This window comes from Stenella coeruleoalba (assembly GCF_951394435.1).
Source record: "Stenella coeruleoalba genome assembly, chromosome: 1".
NCBI classification, from domain to species: Eukaryota; Metazoa; Chordata; class Mammalia; order Artiodactyla; family Delphinidae; genus Stenella; species Stenella coeruleoalba.
In genome coordinates, this window is record NC_137169.1 from 73,977,095 (window position 1) to 73,997,654 (window position 20,560).

A 20,560-nucleotide genomic window follows, 5' to 3' on the forward strand; every position below is an offset into this window, starting at 1 on the left:
AGCACCTAGCACTGCAATCCTACTAGGAACTCAATAAACATTTGCTGAGAGAATAAAAGAAAGTTCAATTCTGAAAGCAGAGAGGTGACTGCCTGCTTATAGAAGCTTACAGGGAAAGCTTTATAGGCATAACATTTAAGTTACTATTAAAGGAAAATAGATGTTATCAGATTGAGAGAAAATGCTGTAAAATAATTTTAATATGATTCCTATGCTCAACTGTAGCTCCACCATGTATTAGCTGTGTGGCAATGGGCAAATTGCTCTCTCCTTGCTTCAGTTTCTCATCTGTCGAGTGGGTATAACTATAGCTCCTACCTATAAAGTTGCTGGGAGAAATAAAAGAAATTGCTTATTATGGCTTTAGTGTGGTATCTGGAACACAGCAAGGGCTGTTTAAAATGTAGTAAGTGTCTACCCACAAAAAGCAGTTTGATTGTGTCACAGATGTGTAGATTGAGGGAAGTTGGCATGGAATTTTGAGAGGCTCTCCAGCAGTCTGAGTTATAAATGAGTCGACAGAAGGCTGCTCTTTTCTATCAGCTCTGCTCTCACACAACAAATGCACTCCTAAGACCACCATGTGCAAAATCGCACAGTAAATAGCACAGGGGGTTTGGAGAAAATAGGATTATGGGCACAACACTCAAAAACTTCATCAGTGACTCAAAAAAAAAATCCTAATAAAACCAGCAGCAGAGTTTTATACATGTTAAATGGTTAAGAAACACATAAATACCACAACAAATATGGCACCTGACCTTGGAAAAGACTGGAAGTTTGCTTATGGAAGGGGTGTTGGTAGGTCGTAGCTTGTGAGTTATTGTAAAGTGGCGGCAGGAAGTTGCCTGAAATGGAAGGGGAAGTTGTAATGCCAGATAGGGGTGGGTGTTGCTTGTAACACACGTGGTAAACTGAAGTTGCTGGTGGATATTTGAGGTGTCTATGTGGTTTATGTGTCTCTAACCAGCTCAGTTCAGCTGGGGGTAGTTTTCCGTATCCATCTGGTGTTTCTCACAGACAGAATCACGCATTAGCAAATGCAAATTTTGCACTATGCTTAAACCGTCCCCTAATGTATCAATCACCCTGGGACAAATTTGATTTTTTGCGTTGCACTTCTAAACCAAGTGTTTTAGGAGAACTGACTGTACATTAAGATAGACAACAACTTGACTCCATCTTTTATTGATAGAAACCGTACCTGAGGCATGAATTAAAGGGAGTAGTTTTGAAGGGATTAGGGTTCAACAGTCGAAACTCAAGTCAGAGTTCTGGTTACTTGGAGGAGCCTTCAGCCACAAGTAAGGTGACCGTTCATCCCACTTTACACCTCTGGTATGGGCCTCATTATGAACAGCTCCCCTTTCACTACTGAAAACAACTCAGTTTGGACAATAATTTATAGATTTTAAATTAAAAGCATGAACTGAATTTGTCATTTCCTCAAATCTTTGCCTTTGATAAAAATGAGCAATCCTGTGTCAGAAATAAAGGATCAAAGCTGAATTTTCTAATTCCAGTTAAAATTTCCCATGGTTTCTTTAAGATCAAAATAGCTTCTTAGAACTAACATATGACATTGTTTTGTATGGCTAATTGTTGACGGATTTCTCTTTTTCTTTAGGGCATTAAGCCTAGAAGAAATAACTGTTTGGGGAAGTCTGATTTCACTAAATTCAAATAATCTATAGAGATTTTCACTATTTAATTCCTTTTGCTTAAAAAGGGATGAAACTACCAAAAATAATCTATCAATTAGTTACTTTTCAAGGTAAAAGTGACTGATAAAGAAAAAGGCTAAAAGAGTTTAGTTGATCCTCCATAAAAGCATTGCACTCCTGGGCAACTCTTTCAGAACTGTTTCATTGAAACTTTTCACTGACATAAAATCAGGAAAAAAGGTTATCCTGAAAGAGTTAGAGCCACAGGTATTCGGGGTAAGTTAATTATGATGTTGTAATCAAGTAATGACCACACGTAAGGGCTGGAGAGGACTAGGTGCCGACACGTGTTAGGGTCGAGAACCAGCAGTGTCTGACCCCATCCCTAGCTGGACAGCTTCCGCCTCAGCTTAGACCCCAGGTATATTAGAGAATTGGGTCCAGAGAACTGGAATGGAGGGCAGGTTCTGGGGTCTCAGTCTGAGGGCTTTAGGGAACGTGCAAAAGTCTGTTTTTTTCTAATGAGTACACTGGGCTGGGGCGTGGTTTGCTTTAATGGAGCACTGTAACCAGGAAACTGTCTTGACAAACCAGAAACAAGAAAACGAAATATCTAAATGCAGACACAGCAGGGAAACTAGAAAATCTCCAGCTGCCCTGCAAGCAGCTGTTCTTTCTAAATCGAGTAAAAATATTCATACACGTTACTTAATTCTACTACTTTAACATTCATTTTTCATGGTGATATCTGCAAAAGATTACTGGACCATTGGACAAAACAATGTTTTTGGTCACTGTGACTGTAGTCACAGAGGGACGTGGTGCACACACTACGAGAGAACAAAAGACACGGCAGAAAAAGCAGGCTGTCTAGGTATATCTTGGCATTACTCAGTGACCTTTTGTTAGAGTATTATTTGCTATTAAATTGGCTATCTCAATTAGATCCTTAATGCCCTAAACTTGAAAAGGTAGAGATTCAGTTCTGAATAGGACTGCCATGGTCACCATTAACAAAAACAAGGGTGAGCTTCGTATGTGGATCAAACAATCAATACCTTTGGAGATGACAGGGTGACAGATTATGGGTTAAGAACTGAACAATTTCACTCAGAAAGCCATACCAAAAGGCACTACAGCAGTCTGGAATAAGTTGAAATTTAGGGATGATAAGATCTGGGTTTTTCAGTTCTGATTTTGTCACTTATAATTATGTGAGCTTGCATTTGTCCCTTGATATCTGAGTCTGTTACCAACTCTCTAAAAATAGGAAGGTTAATATTCTATTTTGCAGGGTTGTTGAATCAAAAGAAAATGTGTTCAGTATACTGTATCTTAGTAAACGTGTAAAATTACCACTTAAACATTAAAAAACTTTGTATTATGAAAAGGTTAGAGAAGGCAAGAGAAGCCTTAAAATACATTCCTTCCAAAAATTAAGACGATTTGAAGCTTTAATAAATAATCAGTAAAAAGTCCCTTGCACAGAGCAATATGTTTTGCTGGTTATTTTTTTTTTAAAGTAAGTAACACATCAAGCACATTATGTAGCAGAGCTGTCAGTGCTCACCAAATAGCCTCATTTTCTGCATCTCCCAGTCGTTTGTTGTTAGGTTGAGGCTGTATGTCTAGGTTGTGGACAAAGCAATGTGCGTGTCTCTTTCAGATCTGGCTCTTAATATCCACCATCACCTGCCGGTCTGCTCTTTCCCCGATTTGACAACATTGCGGGCCATCGAGCAGACCGCCCAATCCACGCTGGTCATTTCATGAGCAAGAATTCAATTTTTGTATTGAACCACACAAGTTTGGTGTTTTTCACTGTAGAATGGCCTACTCTATTCCAATTCTCTGTGCGAGGAACCAAGTTAGATAGGGCTGGAAATCAACCAAAACAAAAGGCTCCTAGCCCTCCTGAGAAAGAAGAGTTTCAGGATTTTGACCTGAAATTTAGTCCATTCATGCCAATGAAGTAATGTGCTACTTGTTTCATTAGTATTTCATCTCTCTCATTAATAAATATTGTGTGCTTACTATGGGTTAAGCGTCATATGAGGTATAAGTATTTCTGAATCTAAAATATAAGAGGGTCTCTACCAGGATCTTTATGTAACACTGGCATTACAGTACCTCCTAAGACCTCTGAAATCAGGTATTTGTAAATGTTAAAAAAACAAAAACAAAACCAAAAAAACCAACCAGTCAAGTGAAGTATTTTTATATAAATCAAATAATTTAATCAGTCCATTCCACTTTAATCTACATCCAACCTGAAAAAAACATATTTAGAGAAATGACTAGAATAACCTATCTTATTATCCTTATCTACATGGCCCAAATCTTTGTAAATTCTTTTTCTATTAGATAATAATACATGTTCTTGTGGGCAGAAATTCTTAATGCTGCTTTGCAGGTTATTTTGATTGTAGAAAACAAAAACAAAACCCAACACCCAACAAAAACAAAACAGTAATAGATTAATTACATAGTTCTTCCCATAGGAAATAATGCAAAGACTCTTTAACTAGAAGCTTGCCACGTCACTGTTAGGAGACGGATACGTGATCCCGGAGCAGAACAACGAGTCCAAGTTCTATCACCAGACCGAATGTCTGAACAGCATCTCCCATTGTTTATGACAATTTAGGTTTATATAGCTGGTCTTCCACTCAACCCAGAGATTCTCAGTGGCAGGGAGCATGCTTAGTTGTCTTTCCCTCCGCAGTAACTAGAAGGTAGTAATAAGCCCTGACACACAGCAGCTACTTTTATATGCTTATGAAAAGAATGAAAAAAATTAAGGACAAACATAGGGAGAAGTATATTTACTAGACTTCCAAGACCCATACTTAGTTTAAATCCAATCTAGAAATAAGAACATGATTTACATCAGGCAACAGGTGTTCAAGACTTTTACAACAGGGCAATCACATAAGGGGTTTGCTAGCTCACAGCGTTCCGCGCGTACACACTGCAAAACCTCTCCTGGCATTCCGGGCGTTTTCAAATGCTCCACCAGGGCAGGTCAAAACTGGATTCTAGGGCGCTCTCCTTCTCACCATGTACTATGGAATATGTTTCCCCCAAAAAAGTGTTACCACAGGCCTATGAACAAGTCTGGTCAGCAAAGGTACGAAAAATGCAATTCTAAGTAACGACAGTATTTTAATTATACCATGAGGAAAACAATTTGCCACGGACTGCTCCGTGAACCTACACATTTAATACATTGCTTCTACAAGAAAGTACTTATTTATTAAGTTTAATCTTAATTTTCTGGTAGGATTGTCCTTCTATGAAGTTTCTCATCATAAATTGAAGATATAAAAATTTAAGAGTAGGAAATGAAATCTCTTAAATTTTCTTTGCCACTTTTATGCTTTGAAAATTCAAAATGGATAAAAACAAATAAGGCACGGAATGTTTCAGATCTGCATCCTGATAAAGAAGAAGACACTGAAAATGGTCAGGAAGACTTTCAAGCAAGAGTGAACATGGTTCTCTCTCACCTCATCTTGGCTAAATGCAAGACTGCAGCACGGCTGTATTACTAGTAAACTGCAAACACCTAGAGAGGGAAGGCAAATAAAATCTAGGAGTTTTATGTGTGGAGTCAGGAGTTATCCAGCATGGAAACCGCTTCAACATTCTAGGAAGTTTAGCGTGACTAGGAATCATCATTGGAGCCGGAATGTAAAGCAAACTCTACGCTGTTAAGTAAAACATACAACTACTGGCAGATCTTTTATCAAAAGCACAATGATCCTGGCTTTCATTTTACTGTTTCTTTCACACCTTAGATTTCAAAGTAAGTCTCAAGGGAATTTGTCTCTCCAATATGAGAATTCAACCAACTTTAAAATGAAAAAAACAAAAAACTGATGCTGCTTTGTAGAAATTCATCATTGTGGAACGCAATATTCCTAAAAGAGATTACTCTAAAAATTAGAACACTGTTTCTAGCCAAGTATATCATGGAAAGCCCTGAAAAGAAAACCCCAATTCTTGACAAATGTATCACTGCCTACTTAGAAAATTTGATTGCTTTTCTTTGATCACGTTATTGCTCAATAGCAAAAGAACGATATCACAGCTGTTTCTTCCTTTGGAGTACGGTACTACTTCTGAAATTCTGCATCATTTCTAATATTTTTAAATGGTAGAAAAGGGGCATGCACCAAGCTGAATGTGGTGACTAATTTGCTTTTGCTCAAGAGCCAGCTTTTTGAGACTATAAATGTGGTACTTTCTCATGAGCACTTTCACTAATGTCTTACAGGATACTCAATAATATGCTATTAACCCTGAAAAAATGGCTGCTGCTACGCAACTCCAAAGAGTTATATATATAGTGAGTGAGTGGATGACAAAAGTACTTTTTTTTTTTTTCCCCCCAGTACATGGGCCTCTCACTGTTGTGGCCTCTCCCGCTGCGGAGCACAGGCTCCGGACGCGCAGGCTCAGCGGCCATGGCTCACGGGCCCAGCCGTGCCGCGGCATGTGGGATCTTCCCGGACCGGGGCACGAACCCGTGTCCCCTGCATCAGCAGGCGGACTCTCAACCACTGCGCCACCAGGGAAGCCCGACAAAAGTACTTTTTTAACATGACAAATTTAAACTGAACAGCCACAACCAGGTGAGTGAATACAAATGGTTAAACTGCTAGAAAATGGGAAGGCAGATGGGCCTAAACTACAAGACCTATAGCAAGGACTGGACATGTGTAGGCTTCTACATGCAGAGACAAATAGAGTTAGGTACTTAAAGCTTTCTGATGAAAATTCTAGGAAAGTGCTTGGGCCCACACTTACATTATTCTTACTATCAATAATAATAACAATAACAACCATGAAGAATCATGCAATCAGTCCTGAAAGTGAAATGACAAGTTTGTCCAGAGTATCATATCTGGACTATAAAATCTGATGCTTTATGTTATCAGATTTCCTTATCAGTAAATATCTCATTGAAAAATTATTAAAGAATTACTGGCAACTATACAAAGCCTTTGCTGGTACAGGTGTTACGGTATGGGTACCCATCTGGTAGAGAAAATATCACCATCCAAACATCTTAAATATCTTAATATCTTCTATAATCCAAATATCCTAAGCCAATATTCTTAAATTGTTTCATCCAAAGGTACTCTTGTCTTACCTCTATTATGCTAAAATCAATAATCCTTTGAAAAATTGTAGTATCCTGCATATTAAAAGAACCTAATGCTATAGAAATCTCCAAAATGTAACATTAGTAATGTTAATGATCTAAAGAACTTGGCTTCATGGAATACCTTTTCAGTATTTATTGCTCAGATGGGTTCAAAAAATTCTTAAACATAAGGTGGCAATGGCTCTAATACATCTGTAAACAGAATATCACTAATAAAAATTTTATTGGCATGAAATACTATAATTATGGATGTGTAAAATCTTTAAATCTTAAAGCCTCTTAACATAATCGTGTATATCTATGTACAAAACATACATAAATTTCACTTTATTTAAAACATATGAAGGAGGGTATTTCAAATCACACTAAACATAATAAATATATAACTTGCTTTGTTAAAAAGCTACAGTATACATTCAAGGAAAGGCTAAACTTCCAATGCCAACTATATATGAGACAAAATTAAACATTTACAATAATCAGTTTCCTAAAAGTGCTATTTTTAATACCTATAAGAGGAAACTCATTCTAGTGCTTTGTTTGCATCCAAACGTTCATACATTCCTTTATTCACAGAACCAGGTGCTTCTGTTACTAAAAATACATATCCAAAGCTTTTATATCCTTTTAAATAGATTTAACACTTTAGCTCTTTGGGGGAGGAACAGGGAAGCCCAAACAAACAACACAGACCATTTTAAATTATTAGAGATGATTGACTTTATAACACACCCTGTTTCAACTCAGGTGTGAAATTTGATGAACATGTTAATGAAAAAAAACAAAATCCCAGTTCACATGTCTAAGGTAAGTCATCCTTCTCTATGTGAGCGTCTGCGTGGGTCGAGGAGCATCCACTACAGCAAGCTTCCTGTGAATCAGTCCTTGATGCCACGCTCCACTTCTGATTTGTACATTCTCTTCCAACCTGATTTGGCTTAGATTCTTCAGGGGTTGTATTTAGTACACTGATAGAACTGCTGGGGAAAGAAAAGGGAGATCTTAATCATCATCTCCTCCTCCTTTCACACCTTAGATATGCCTGAATGTCTAAAATCTGATGACTCTCTTGTCTCATGCTAAGTAAGTTTTGAGGACACACTGGTCAAAAACACAGAAGTGTTTCAACATGGTCACTTTTATCTATCCATCTATTTATTTATCTGTTCAGTCTACTGTGAAGGATGCTACCCAACTAGAGCCTGAGGTAGATAGAGAACATGTGAGTTTTGAAAGCTAATGTTCCCCATACCCCTGTCTTTCTGTCACTAGTTTCTAATCTCTTTATAGTTTCCTTCTTCACTCATCCATTTGTTCATGCATGCTTTCATCCTCCATCCGTTCACTCATGCAGATATTTAATGAGTGCCACAAAGTGGTTAGGAGTCCAGACCCTGAACAGATGGTTTATGTTCATATGCCAGCTGGACCACTTACTACGTCACTTCTGGCAAGTTAACCCTCCCTGTTCTTCAGCTTCCTCAGCTGTAAAATGGAAATAATAATAGAACCTACACCTCACAGGGTTGGAGTGGGAACCAAATGAGTTAACACACACTAAGCACTTAATGATGATGCTCAATTAGCTTTAAGTGTCGGACAATAACAATCTAAGTGTCTGAACACAGACACAGTCTCTAGCTTCAGAGATACAGTCTGAGGTATACTCTGCAACCAGCCTCAAAACAAGGAAATTTAGTTAAATGATTACTTGCAAATCATGGGATTGAACCAATGAACAATACATTTTTATCAACTGAATATCTTACGTAATTTTTTTCACAAAACTTCTTTTGCCTAAATGTTCATTTTTTGGTGTGACTTCAGTTAACTAACTCAACTTTATAATGTGGCAATCCTAAAAAAAATTAAGTTGCTTTAATTCTAAAACGCTAAACCAAAAACATAATTGACAATTTTACTTACACTTACTTGCTTAAAAAAAAAAAAAGGAACTTGCTTATAATTCAGATTCAGAATCCCTGCCGTCTCAGATGAGATGAGATCAATGATGAACTAAGCTCTCTACGTAACTTAGTACAAGAGGTACTTTGCACGGAATCCAGGCACAGCCCGTATGTAACATTCCACTCTACAGTGAAGGAGCAATGAGGTTGTTGCTGTAGAAATTAGCTACAAATATTCCTAATTATTTTGTCATAATCTTATTACGAACCCAGATCCAAGGTGCTTTAGGAGCAGGAATCCAAATATACCAAATAATTAAAAAGTTCAAGGATGATGTCAAGCTGCACAGCTTCTCTCCTGATAACCAGTTACATGACTCTTGTTTTACCCTCAGTGGCCAGTATCTGTGAATAGCTTAATGAAATTTCATTAAGCTCCAAAATTCTGTTTCTATGCCACTGACATTGCTCAGTGTAGCTCTTGAACACAAGAAACAGAAAAGCATTTTTATAATCCACTTATGTTTACATATATTTTTATTTTTATAGCCTGTTACTGAAGGTTTACAATGGACCAAGTACTGTTTTAAGTGCTTTACATATATTGGTACTGAATCTCACAGTACCCTATGATGTAGGTACTAAATGTTGGACTTTTTATTAAACACAAAACAAAGTCTTCAAGGAATATTTACGTTAAATACTTTATAACTAAAAATAATTATGTAAAAAAGTAAAAATTTTAAATACATAAAAATAATTGAGGCAACCAAGCTATGTTCTCTTTTAGGTACAGAATGCATTACAAGCATACTTCATTTTATGGCATTTCAACTTATTGTACTTTGCAGATACTGAATTTTTTTTACAAACAGAGGATTATGGCAACCCTGGGTTGTCAGACTAACTAGCATTTTTTAGTGATAAAGTATTTTTAAATTAAGGTACGTACATTGTTTTTTCAGACATAATGCTATTGCACACTTCATAGATTACAGTACAGTGCACACATAACTTTTCTATGCACTGGGAAACCAACAAGTTTGAGTATCTCGCTTTGTTGCGATACTCGCTTTATTGCAGTGGTCTGGAACTGAATCTGCAACATCTCCGAGGGCTGCCTGTATTTGTAAATGGTGAGCAGAATGTCTGTCTAAATCTATACACAGAGTTCTGATTGGTCAAATTTGGGGGCTTCAATAACATTCTATGTAAGAACATACCCTGAGCTTATATTATCTTTTGATTGTAAATTAAACAAACTTTAACTTCCCATATTTCACACATCAACCTATTGGCTCTAACTGCAAAACACAGCCTAAATCCAAGCACAGTTCTGTCTTCATGTAATGACCGTAGGGTGCAAATTACCACATCTCTCACCTCAATTCCACTAATGTTTCTTAACTGGCTCTCCTGGCTTGTGCTCCTACAATCTATTTCTCATATAATAAAATGAAGTAATCTTTTTGTTTGTTTTTGTTTTTTTTTGCGGTACGCGGGCCTCTCACTGCCGTGGCCTCTCCCGCTGTGGAGCACAGGCTCCGGACGCGCAGGCTCAGCGGCCACGGCTCACGGGCCCAGCCGCTCCGCGGCATGTGGGATCCTCCCGGACCGGGGCACAAACCCACGTCCCCTGCATCGGTAGGCGGACTCTCAACCACTACGCCACCAGGGAAGCCCAAGATGAAGTAATCTTTTTAAATCTTGGATTTTTAAAAAAATCATTATCTCACTTAAAAGGTCTCCAATGCTTTTCCATTGCCCTTAGAACAATATCTGACTTACAAGTACAGACTAACATAGTTGACAAAAGAAATCTCAAGTGCGTGGTGGGAGCACAAGCAGAGTGGGGCTGTATATAAACAATATTAGTTGTGAGTTGGTAACTGCTGAACCTGGGTGATGGGTACACAGGGTCCCTGACCTCATTCCCTCTACCTGTGTATACATCTGAACTTTTACATAATGTTACCTCCCACCCTCACACCTCCTGGTCGTGCTCACTAACTACACTCGCCATCCACAAACACACCCGTGTCCAGCCTCAGGGTTCCTACACTTGCCTGGAGGACTCTTCCCCCAGCTCCTTTTTTGCCCCCCAGTGTTTACTTAGAGTCCTAATCCTTTTAAAGGCCAACTACAAATGAGAGTGCCTTGTCCTTTTTTAAAACTTCATATTTTTGTTTAAAAATTTATCTATTTCGGGCTTCCCTGGTGGCACAGTGGTTGAGGGTCCGTCAGCCGATGCAGGGGACACGGGTTCATGCCCCGGTCTGGAAAGATCCCACATGCCGCAGAGCGGCTGGGCCAGTGAGCCATGGCCGCTAAGCCTGCGCGTCCGGAGTCTCTGCTCCGCAACAGGAGAGGCCACAACACTGAGAGGCCCGCATACCGCAAAAAAAAAAAAAAAAAAAAAAAAAAAATTATCTATTTCACAATTCTTGGTCCAAAGACTAGCTGGTGTCTTCAGCACTTAGCTCCACACCAGTCTCTCTCTCACTACAACAGGCCAACTGTGCTGCAGCCCTGGCTCCTGCTTTCTAAGGCGCCTGGGAAGGCCCTCGTGCCACTGTCTCCTACGTTAGTGAAGAGGAGAGCGATCACCACCACACTCTGCGACATGTCCCTTTGCTCTTTGCTACTCCTCTCTATTTCCCGAGGAAGGTGCTATCTCCTTAGTTCAAAATCAATCCTGGAATAGGCTCTGAGGTAGAGTACTGATATTATACCTTAGAAAATGATGTAACAACTTCAGACAGAGGAAAATACCACAACGCATCAGTTAAAAGCAGTATCTGGCTCTCCTGGGGGTGGGGAGCAACTCTGTCTACCCTGTCATCCTTGGGCACAGACCCTCTTCACCAGTCAAGGGGAGGGGGCTTTTCTCAGGTCTTTGTCCTTCCACACCAATAAAATGGGCACACCACAAGAAACTCTAAAATAGGTACTCTACAGAAACTATCAAAACAATATCCTTCTATTCAATACAATTAAATTATTGAGTAACTCCTGAAATAAGATTGTATTTTAAATTGTGTTTTACATGTGAAATAAAAAGAATCACATTATATGACTTAACTCCCAGAAGACAGGGACCAGAGCTACCTCGTTCACTGCTGTATTCCCAGCACCTAACAGGTGTCTACACATAATGGATAGCCAATAAATATTTGTACAATGAATGAGTCAGTCTACTCAATTCCTCTCCAGAGTCTCTACTGTTGCTCCTCCTAGACACGCCAACTTTTCCTTTGCAACGCAACTCTAGCACTTTAACAAGTATGTAAGAAGTTCACCTATAGACCAGTACCTATATTCAGATACACAGGAACGCGTCTGGCAAAAGTCTGAAGTCGAAGGAGAAGCAGGAAGAGATTTAGTAAGTTTAGACGTGCAAACTGGAGACCCACTAGGCGCACCGTGAGGCTTCTTTTGCCGTGGCCTCGAGTGTACTGTAGGGTTGTCCCGATCAGAACCTGTTTAAAAAAGAAAAAAAGGAGGAAGGAAAAAAGGCACTACATATGGAAAAGCATTAAATATAGTGAAGGTAATTAACTAGGGTCCTAGACTAGATTCATTTGCAGTTCTAAGTGAGGTGTGAGAGAACAAATTAATCTAAATATCCACTGTAGCCCTTTGAGTCTAGTCTAGGTAATCCGGTGATCTTTGTTATGCACAGTCCCCAAACATTTAGAAGGATCGAGTTTAAAAACTATTTCTAGACTGTGAATTTTCAAAACTTGACATTATTACATTCACAACAAAAGTTGCTCTGGGTATGCAAAGTCCTCCTGTCATCTCTATTTTGACTCCAGTAAATAAAATATCAAAGTTAATTTTTAGTTCCAATTAGAGAGTTCTTACTGGTGACTGCTAAAGTTATATATTAATAATAATCTACAGTACTTTACATGCATTTTCAGATTAAAGAGTTTATGAAGTACTCACTTCCTGAGAAGGCACTGAAAAGTTTCACATTTTCTGAGTTCTGGTGGTCAAAGGTAGTCATATTTAGAAACTGTTGCTTTAACCAACTGGCTCTTTCTTCTTCAAATGCCTTTCTCTACCATCACAAGCAAACCAAAGAGATACCGATCAATACTTCAACGTTCACACAATTGCCATTTCACACGATTTCTCTAGCTATTTGTGTCTGCTCTCTGATTATCTCTATATATTTAGTCAAAGGAATTAACCCTAGAAAACTAAGAAAAAATTCAGTTAAGAAAATTATGTTTAAAAAATAAAAATTCACCTGTGTCTCCTGACAAGCCAACTACTATTTTCACATCAATTCTGAAGAAATTCAAGTGTATAACACAAAATGATAAGCTTGTTAGCATAACTTTAAACATATGGAATATGAGCATAACTTTTGAACACACAAAACATGGTAAATATAAGATTACAAACGACAGAAAAATTGACATTTACCCCACTGTAAACTAATCACTTGAAAAACAAAAAGAGATATGACTTCATCAAGCACTGATCTCACCCTCCAACCATCTCCCAGTACTAGCAGCTTTCGGGCCTATGTCAAACCTCCTCCTCCTGAATAGCTAATTAGCAATCCTGAATTCTCCCTCTCCCCTCGGGTCTCTCATACTTCCTTCCCATCCTTCACTGGCCCCACTGTCCTCAGTGACCAGAGGCAGACAGAGTCTCAGGCAGAGAATGGGGAGTGGTATGCAAAGCAGCAAGAGTATCTCTTGGAGTAGCATCAGGGGTGGTGGGAGGATATGGGCTCAGAAACACAGGTGAGCCCGTAAGACAGGAGGAAATGCTGGTGCAAACTGTTTTTGCCTCCTGAGGGAGATAGCTATTGGACACAGGCTTTTGTAATTACAGAGGAAGGTCATGTCAGCTACTTAAGATAACGTATAGTCTTTCATTCATAAATATTAATACAAAATCATGGATCACCAGATATCTGAAGAAAACTAACAGCATAAAAGAAACACGGCCAGGATAAATAAAGAGAACTGGCCAAGGGAAACAGTTCAAGATAAACTTTTTTTTCAAATAACAAAAATTATCAGACAGATTTACGAATATCTGTAAAATATAATGGTATACCAAAAAAAAACCCAGAAAATAAGGACACTAGAAAACTTAAAAGATAAATTCTGAAATAAAAACTCAGTGGATGAAGTGAATAATAAAACTGACCTTTGCTGAATACCAGGTTGGTGATGCCCAAGATAAGAGTGAGAAAATATTCCTGAATTCAGGACATAAAGTCAATCTATAGATGTAGTCAGAAGGCAAAACATTTGTCTAACAGAAGTTCCAGAATGCAAGAGAAGAAGGAAAAAATACAGAATTGAAGAAAATATCCCTAAGCTGAAGAAATATAGTGTCTTCAGGCTGAAAGGAGCTACCCAGACTTTTCCCGGTAAAATTGCAGAACTCTTAAGAACACAAAATTCCAAAAGCTTCCAGAGAGGGGGAAAAACAAAACACAGGTATCTACAAAGTAATACAGGTTATGTAACAGCCAGGCTTCTCGTGAGCAAAACAAAACACTGGAAGAAATGGAATAACTCAAAAGTTGTGAGCGGAAAAGTTGGAAAACTAAATTCTATATCCAGCCAAACCAATCAAGTAAGAATGTGTTTTTCGGATATTCCAGAATTCAGAATATTTTTCACTCACACACTACTTATGAGAAAATGACTCAAGAAAGTAATACAGCAAATTGGAAAAGGAACCGAAGAAAGAGACTGTAACATGAGATATAAGTTGAATCTGATTCAGGAAATCATAAAGGAAGCTACAAAGAAAGTCAAAGTATTTACTACATAGTGATACATGGAAGATTTTCCTCCATGTGGCAAAATCTTAATAACAGAATATTTTTTATGTGTCCAAAAAAATTACTTGGCTATAGAATGAATAACATTTACATAATCACTATGTTACCAACGTTCTGTCTGGTTTTTAATTCTTAAGTCTCCATCTTAGACAAAGTACTTACACCTGAATTGTATTAAAAGACAGAATATAAACGTGATAATCCTTGACAATGAAAACTAATATCACAGACAAAACATGGGGAGCCGAAGGGTAAGAGCAGTGCAACAAGGGATAAACCTGTACTGTCTGAAGTTGAGCAAACCTGAAATGGAAGCATTAAACAAATTTACTTAAAGCAAGAAAGTCAACCAGGAGAAATAATTCTTTAAAAAGTAGCTTCAAAAAGTAAAAATATTATGAAGAAATCATATGTAAATGAGAAAGTGTAGATGGGAGGTATGATAAAGACACTAAACTCCTTATCTTTCATAGTGGGGGATCGATAGGCTTATATCGATCAAAATAGTACTTCTGGGAAGGTTGAACTTTATTTCAAGTTAAAATAGTACTTCCCAGAAGAATCACAAACTTTTAACAGTGGTTACTTCTGAGGAATGAAACTGGCAATAAGAATGGAGGATACGTCTTACCTTGTAGCTTTTTGTATGGATTGAATTTCTTTTTTTAAACCATTTTCAGACATTACTTCTCTAATTTTTGAAAAGGAAATATGTAGGTAATACACTGCTAAATAAAAAAGCGACCTGTCGAAGTGTATACACACACAGTTCAAACTGTTAACTGTTAATGCATTCATCCCTGGGTAAGGGGATGGAGAGAGAGAGAACTTTATTTTTACTGTATTCTACCCCAACCCCCTTTTTTAAAAACAAAAGACATGTTCTTGGTTGCACTCTCTTCTGACTCTACACCTACTGACAGTGGAGACATGACAGATGCCCAAAAGAAACCTCTTGTGTGAAGCTAAACCCTTAACAGTAGAAAGCCACCCAACGGACTTTCCTGGCAGCGCAGCGGTTAAGAATCTGCCTGCCAATGCAGGGGACACGGGTTCGATCCCTGGTCCAGAAGGATCCCACACGCCGCAGAGCAACTCAGCCCGTACACTACAACTACTGAGCCTGTGCTCAAGAGCCCATGAGCCACAACTACTGAGCCCACACACCTCAACTACTGAAGCCTGTGCCCCCAGAGTCCATGCTCTGCAACAAGAGAAGCCACTGCAATGAGAAGCCCATGCACTGCAATGAAGAGTAGCTCCTGCTTGCCGCAATTAGAGAAAGCCTGCGTGCAGCAACGTGGACCCAATGCAGCCAAAAAAATAACATAAAACAAAACAAAACAAAATAAAATAAAGCCACCCAAAAAGGATGATAAATGCTTATAGTTTTTTCAATAAAAAATTTTTTTTTCAATTCCCAAATCTGGTAAAGGCAAAATGATATCCTTCTGTTATAGCTTCCATTTCAAGTTATTTGTGAAATCACTAGTAAAATACTTGAGAAAAAAAATGGATAGCAAAGAAACAAGAAAAAGCAGAACTTAGATGCATTCTACTGACCTCTCCAGGACCTTCAAACGCTCTACAAGGAAAGCCAATTGCTTAAAATACCTCCAATCCTAGGCGAATAGCTGCTTCTGTAAAGCTTCGTCTTTCTTTCTCGAAATTCTTCTTTTGCTCCTTAAATAGGGACCATTCTTCTTTGAGGCGTTCCTTTTCTTCCAACAAGTAACAGTCTCGGAGCAGTGAAGTGGTGTCATCATCACACGCAGTAGCGAGCTGCTGCTATTAAATTTTAAACCATAGTAAGTTCCAGAGGGTCCCTGCAACACTCCAACAAGTTGAAATGAACACAAGGGAAAAGCAGGTCAAACTTTAGGGGAAGGAGAGAAATGATAAAGAATCAGAAAGTCAACCGAAATGAGGAGTCTCATTTCCCAAATGCTTCTAACTGGCAAAGCCCCTACTAAGGGGTGCTACGTGGTCTATCTCCGGGCAAGTACAGAACTTAGTTTAGACTGAAAAATGTCAAATACTACAGATCTTATGAAATAAAGGGGTAAAAATATAGTAAGATTAAGTAAAATTCTGACCCTTCACAGGGGAGACCAGCTTTAAAAGGTGCCTCGCATTTACCTGTAAAAGTTGCTGCTGAGTTTTAATCATTTCTTTACACTGTTGAATTTCTAACTCAAGTTTTTCAGTTTCTTGTTCATGGTCTTGACGTGAGATTACATCTTCATCATTAAAACCTTCTAGGTGTACCTTTGAAACTAACACAAAACCAGTAATTTGACATAAACCTTACAGTCATCATTTTAGTTTATGGTGTTTGGACACATATGTTTAAAAATCAAGGCTCGCAGAACTTTTCCCTTTCTGGAATCTTGTAGGTTTCCTAAAAGGTAGGTATTTCCTTTGCCCTTTAAAAATTCTATAAGCTGTAATAAAATAAAACAAAATGTATATTATTTTAACACTAAAAAATTTTAAAAAGCACAAAGCAGCTCTAAGGAGTTCATGGCAACTATAAATTCGTGCTGTTTCTGGACTAAATGATATCCTTACTTACAGAGCTCTATTGTCAACATTTGATCTGTAATTCATATTTATTCACGATTATGTCCTAATTAAAAATGTACAACCTATATTCACAGAAAAATTAACATTCATAAACTATGTTCTTCTGACACTTCCTCAAAGATCAGTGCAGTGCTACAAATCTTGCTGTTATTAAATTCAACAAATATGAAGTCCGAAAATACTTGTTATTTACTAATAGACAGTGATGACTGAAATCAATAAAATCTCATGTAAAGTAATTTTGATACTATAATTTTGCTGATTGCTCTTTATTTTTGGAGACAATTAGCACTGAGTTTGTCATTTTTGACCATTTAGAATAAATTTTCTTTAAATAGCTTTCATTTACTTAGCAGAAATCTTAATTTTCTTGATTTAAAAGCATGCAAATCTTAACAAATATAAAATAAGGATATATTCATCTACATATATCTATTTATACTATCTATAATGACAAGAAGTGGTATCTAAAATAATAGACTGTTAAGTGAAAAAAACACAGTGTAGGAAAAAATCATGTAATATTCAATTTTTGGTTTGTATACACTTAAAATAAATATTTTGCGAGCACAGAGAGAAAGGTCTAGAAAGGTATGCACCAAACGATTAGGTGTTACACATAGGGAATAGAGACCTGAATATTCTACTTTATATATTGGGTTGGCCAAAAAGTTCGTTCGGTTTTTAAGTAAAAATAAAAGACATTTTTTCATTTCCACCAAGAACAATATATTTACTAACCGAATGAACTTTCTGGCCAACCCAATACCTAATTGATATTTTGCATCAAATGTCTATTGTTTTGTTTTTTTTTAAAGAATTTTCTTTTTTTTTAAATTAGTTATCTATTTTATACATATCAGTGTATACAGTCAATCCCAATCTCCCAATTCATTCCACCACCATTGTCCGCACCCTGCTTTCCCCGCTTGGTGTCCATATGTTTGTTCTCTACATCTGTGTCTCTATGTTTCTGCCTTGCAAACCAGTTCATCTGTACCATTTTTCTAGATTCCACATATATGAGTTAATATACAATATTTTTCTCTTTCTGACTTACTTCACTCTGTATGACAGTCTCTAGGTCCATCCACATGTCTACAAGTGACCCAAGAACTTTACTGAACAAGGTATTCGTGAACCGAACGAACTTTTTGGCCAAACCAACACTTCCTAATTGATACTTTGCAACAAGTGTCTATTATTTTGAAAATAATTTAGAAATGAATTATTAGCAACCTAGGAATAGGCAAGTATCTAGGAATAATAAGCAAAAGGTTCATATTTATACTATATTATGATTAATATTTTCCCGATTTCCATGATACAGTAAGAGACTCAGTTCACTTTATTCAACTGTCTTCTGCACTCAGAGCAGATGGACATATGATGTCCTTTTTTCAGAGACATTCACTCTGAGAGCAAAGCATTTTTTCTCAGTGAGGTTCAAACCGCATGTCTGGAAGTAGGCAGAGTCTTGCTTTTCAAACCACCAGACTGAGCTAAGGACTTCAGTCTGAGCCCGTATTGCCTTTCTAGGTGACTGACTGAAGTCAGCTTACTGAGTGTCACAGCTCAATCTACCTGTAGTCAGGCAGTACTTACCTTGGTTATCAAGTTTTTCTACATGACTTTTCAAAATTCTCCACTGTTTTCTGATGCTGTTGGTAAGCTGCTCTCTCACAGTTTCACAGGAAAGGTCCCACGTACTCTCTCTACTCAGTTCCCCAGCATCTTCTTCAATATCAGAGATAACCTGCAAGTGGCCAGAGATGAGAGGGAAAGACCAGAATCTTAAAATGGCTTTAGACACTCAGGCAGTAGTCATCAGACTGGGTCAGAGACACATATCAAGATCATTTCTGTGCTGTATCTGAAGCATAAATGACCCAGTCCTTAACATAAATGTCTTGAGAAAAAGCAATTAATACTGAAGATAGAAATTCCCCAACTCAGGTCTCTTCAAAGCTGAATTTGAAGCCCAACATAGTTAGTGTCAAAAGTCATGGAACTGTGTAAGGAAGAGGAACCTGCCTCATGCTATTAGGTGCTTTCACATGTTAATTAGTCCTCAAATCATGTTACCACGTGGGGAAACTGAAGCTTAGAGAAGCAGACTAACTTTCCTGGTGTCACACAGCTCCAGTCCAACTTGCCTCCAATTTTTGGTTGCTTTGACAAATAAACCTGTGAAATAATCTCCAAAGTAAAAGCAACTGTTAATCCTATTTTTCTCATATAATTTCTTTTTATAAAACTGGAGATATTTTTCTCTGTACTCTATTTACATGCATTTTCAGATTAAATCACAGGAAAATGTAGCAACCTTTACTGATATGATCAAATAAAGTCAAAAGCAGGATAAAGAACATAGGGAAGCAATACAAAATGTATTCATAATACATTTAGTCATAATAACCTGCATCTACATAAAATGGTCCTAATTTGTTATTAATATCCAGGATAGTAGATACATATACTTAACTAATTTGAACAATATATCTTGCTGGGGGAAAAAAAAAAAGAAGAGACAATGAAAAGAAAGAAGGGCTGATTAGACTGTTCCCACATGTACTGATAGATGCAGCAGGAGTGAGGGAGTGACTGAGTCTGAAGAACTGTACCAATAGTCTGAGGTCAGCAATGGGTTGGTAGAGGTCTAGGTCTCCCAGGGGGCGTAAGTGGGGAAAAACCCAGGGTGTGGCTCCTTGTGACTCTGGTTCTTGCCAATCAACACTCTGGCGCTACCTGCCAGTAATTCTTCCAAGGAGCTACACCTTCTCTGCTATACATTTCAAGGCATACCAGAATACTACAAATTCATTATTAAAATTAACTGCTGCACATTAATAATTGCCAGATTGAGTGAAACTCTAAAACCACAAAAAAATTAAAAATGCATTTAACGTGAATTTTGGGTATATATTTTGGCTACTATTAAGCAAAATAATAAATGAAAATTTGGATGCTACCTAGGCATTCCAAGGTTATGTCTTACCCTTCTTGCTATAATGGGCCCAAATCTTTCCTTACAAGTAAGGAATGGGTGAATTACTTAAATTTTAAGAGATAAGTATCTAGAAAAAAAGGATCTTTTAAAAAACAGAAAATACACTTAAGATATTATTGTTTCTCCAAACTTCAACACTTGAATTATGAGAAATTATACAGGATACTATCATCTGAAAAAGATCGCCTTGATTTACTACCTACTTTTGCTGACTAAAAGCTGGTAATGAGACATTAGTAAAGGTTGGGTCCAAAACTGAAGAAACCACAGGAGTTACAGAAACAATGCTAACCCTGGCAAGGTATTAGTGAGTGTTAAGAACTGACCCAAAGTGATAGACTTTGAGAGAAAAGGTTAGTTAACTGAATATAAGATATGTCAAGCAGACCCCAAATTGGA

General features: G+C 37.7%; 1 protein-coding gene across 12 annotated transcripts in view; it reads right to left on the minus strand.

The window, feature by feature from the left end:
- Window positions 1-3,662: 3,662 nt before the first annotated feature.
- The window catches only part of SSX2IP (SSX family member 2 interacting protein), a 43,150-nt gene continuing 26,252 nt past the window's right edge, over window positions 3,663-20,560 (minus strand). For 7 of the 12 annotated variants that reach the window (XM_079907917.1, XM_079907916.1, XM_079907906.1 and 4 more), the window contains 6 exons: window positions 18,757-18,907; window positions 16,705-16,841; window positions 16,180-16,353; window positions 12,696-12,810; window positions 12,058-12,223; window positions 3,663-7,817 (listed from right to left, as the gene is read on the minus strand). In XM_079907917.1, coding sequence (XP_079764043.1) covers window positions 7,640-7,817; window positions 12,058-12,223; window positions 12,696-12,810; window positions 16,180-16,353; window positions 16,705-16,841; window positions 18,757-18,907 — 921 coding nt within the window. In that variant the 3' untranslated portion in view covers window positions 3,663-7,639. The remainder of the gene's footprint in view (window positions 7,818-12,057; window positions 12,224-12,695; window positions 12,811-16,179; window positions 16,354-16,704; window positions 16,842-18,756; window positions 18,908-20,560) is intronic. The other 5 variants (XM_079907908.1, XM_079907915.1, XM_079907907.1 and 2 more) reach the window with 3 other exon arrangements.